We start from the raw sequence: 644 nt of genomic DNA, 5'->3' as shown, positions 1-644 counted from the left end.
CAAGTATTTCTTTAATTATTACAAATATTTCGGTTACAGTGGGCGTGGGGTGTGCTCCTGTGGGAGCTTGTTACTCTCGCTGGCCAGCCCTACCAAGAAGTGGATCCGTTCGAGATGGCCGTCTTTCTCCGAGACGGTTACCGATTGGCGCAGCCCGATAGTTGTCCTGACGAACTGTAAGCCAATTAATTCTCTCGTCCTTTTTCTTTTTGTCGTTACGACCGAGTTGTGCTGTGTCCGTAACGTGTCTGCTTCCTGTTTCAGATACGGGCTCATGGCGGCGTGCTGGATGACCGCCCCCGAGGACCGCCCCTCCATGACACAGCTGCTGGCCGGCTTGCAGGAGTTCAGCGCTGCCCTGGGCCACTACATCTAAGAACTGCCATGTGATCAAAGAAACAGACTTGTCAGTGTGTAAAAACCCAAATGTGATCTTTGTTTGCTCGAGGCATCCAACCCCCATCCCTCTACATGCGTTGTTGCATTATGGAGATAGGGGAAATATGGGAGCGTGAGGAACAAGACGTGAGGAACTCTGATGGTTTCAGATATATTGTCACCCTGCAATCTGTGCTATTTAAATACTATGTGATATATTTGTTTTCTTTGTGTGTTTTAAGGTTAGATTCAACACTAAATCAGAC

General features: G+C 48.1%; 2 protein-coding genes across 2 annotated transcripts in view; both read left to right on the top strand.

Annotated features, from left to right (window-relative positions):
- Positions 1-644, top strand: part of LOC113212440 (tyrosine-protein kinase Drl-like) — an 84,509-nt gene that overhangs the window by 68,286 nt on the left and 15,579 nt on the right. The window lies entirely within an intron of this gene.
- Positions 45-638, top strand: LOC127750019 (tyrosine-protein kinase RYK-like). The gene is made up of 2 exons (XM_052270414.1): positions 45-176; positions 265-638. The coding sequence occupies exons 1-2, from the start codon at positions 115-117 to the stop codon at positions 374-376; spliced, it is 174 nt and encodes a 57-aa protein (XP_052126374.1). The 5' UTR covers positions 45-114; the 3' UTR covers positions 377-638.

Source organism: Frankliniella occidentalis, unplaced genomic scaffold, assembly GCF_000697945.3.
Source record: "Frankliniella occidentalis isolate FOCC.00 unplaced genomic scaffold, Focc_3.1 Scaffold123, whole genome shotgun sequence".
Lineage (NCBI taxonomy): Eukaryota > Metazoa > Arthropoda > Insecta > Thysanoptera > Thripidae > Frankliniella > Frankliniella occidentalis.
Note: the sequence above shows the minus strand (reverse complement) of the source record. Positions and strands in the feature narration are given on the sequence as shown.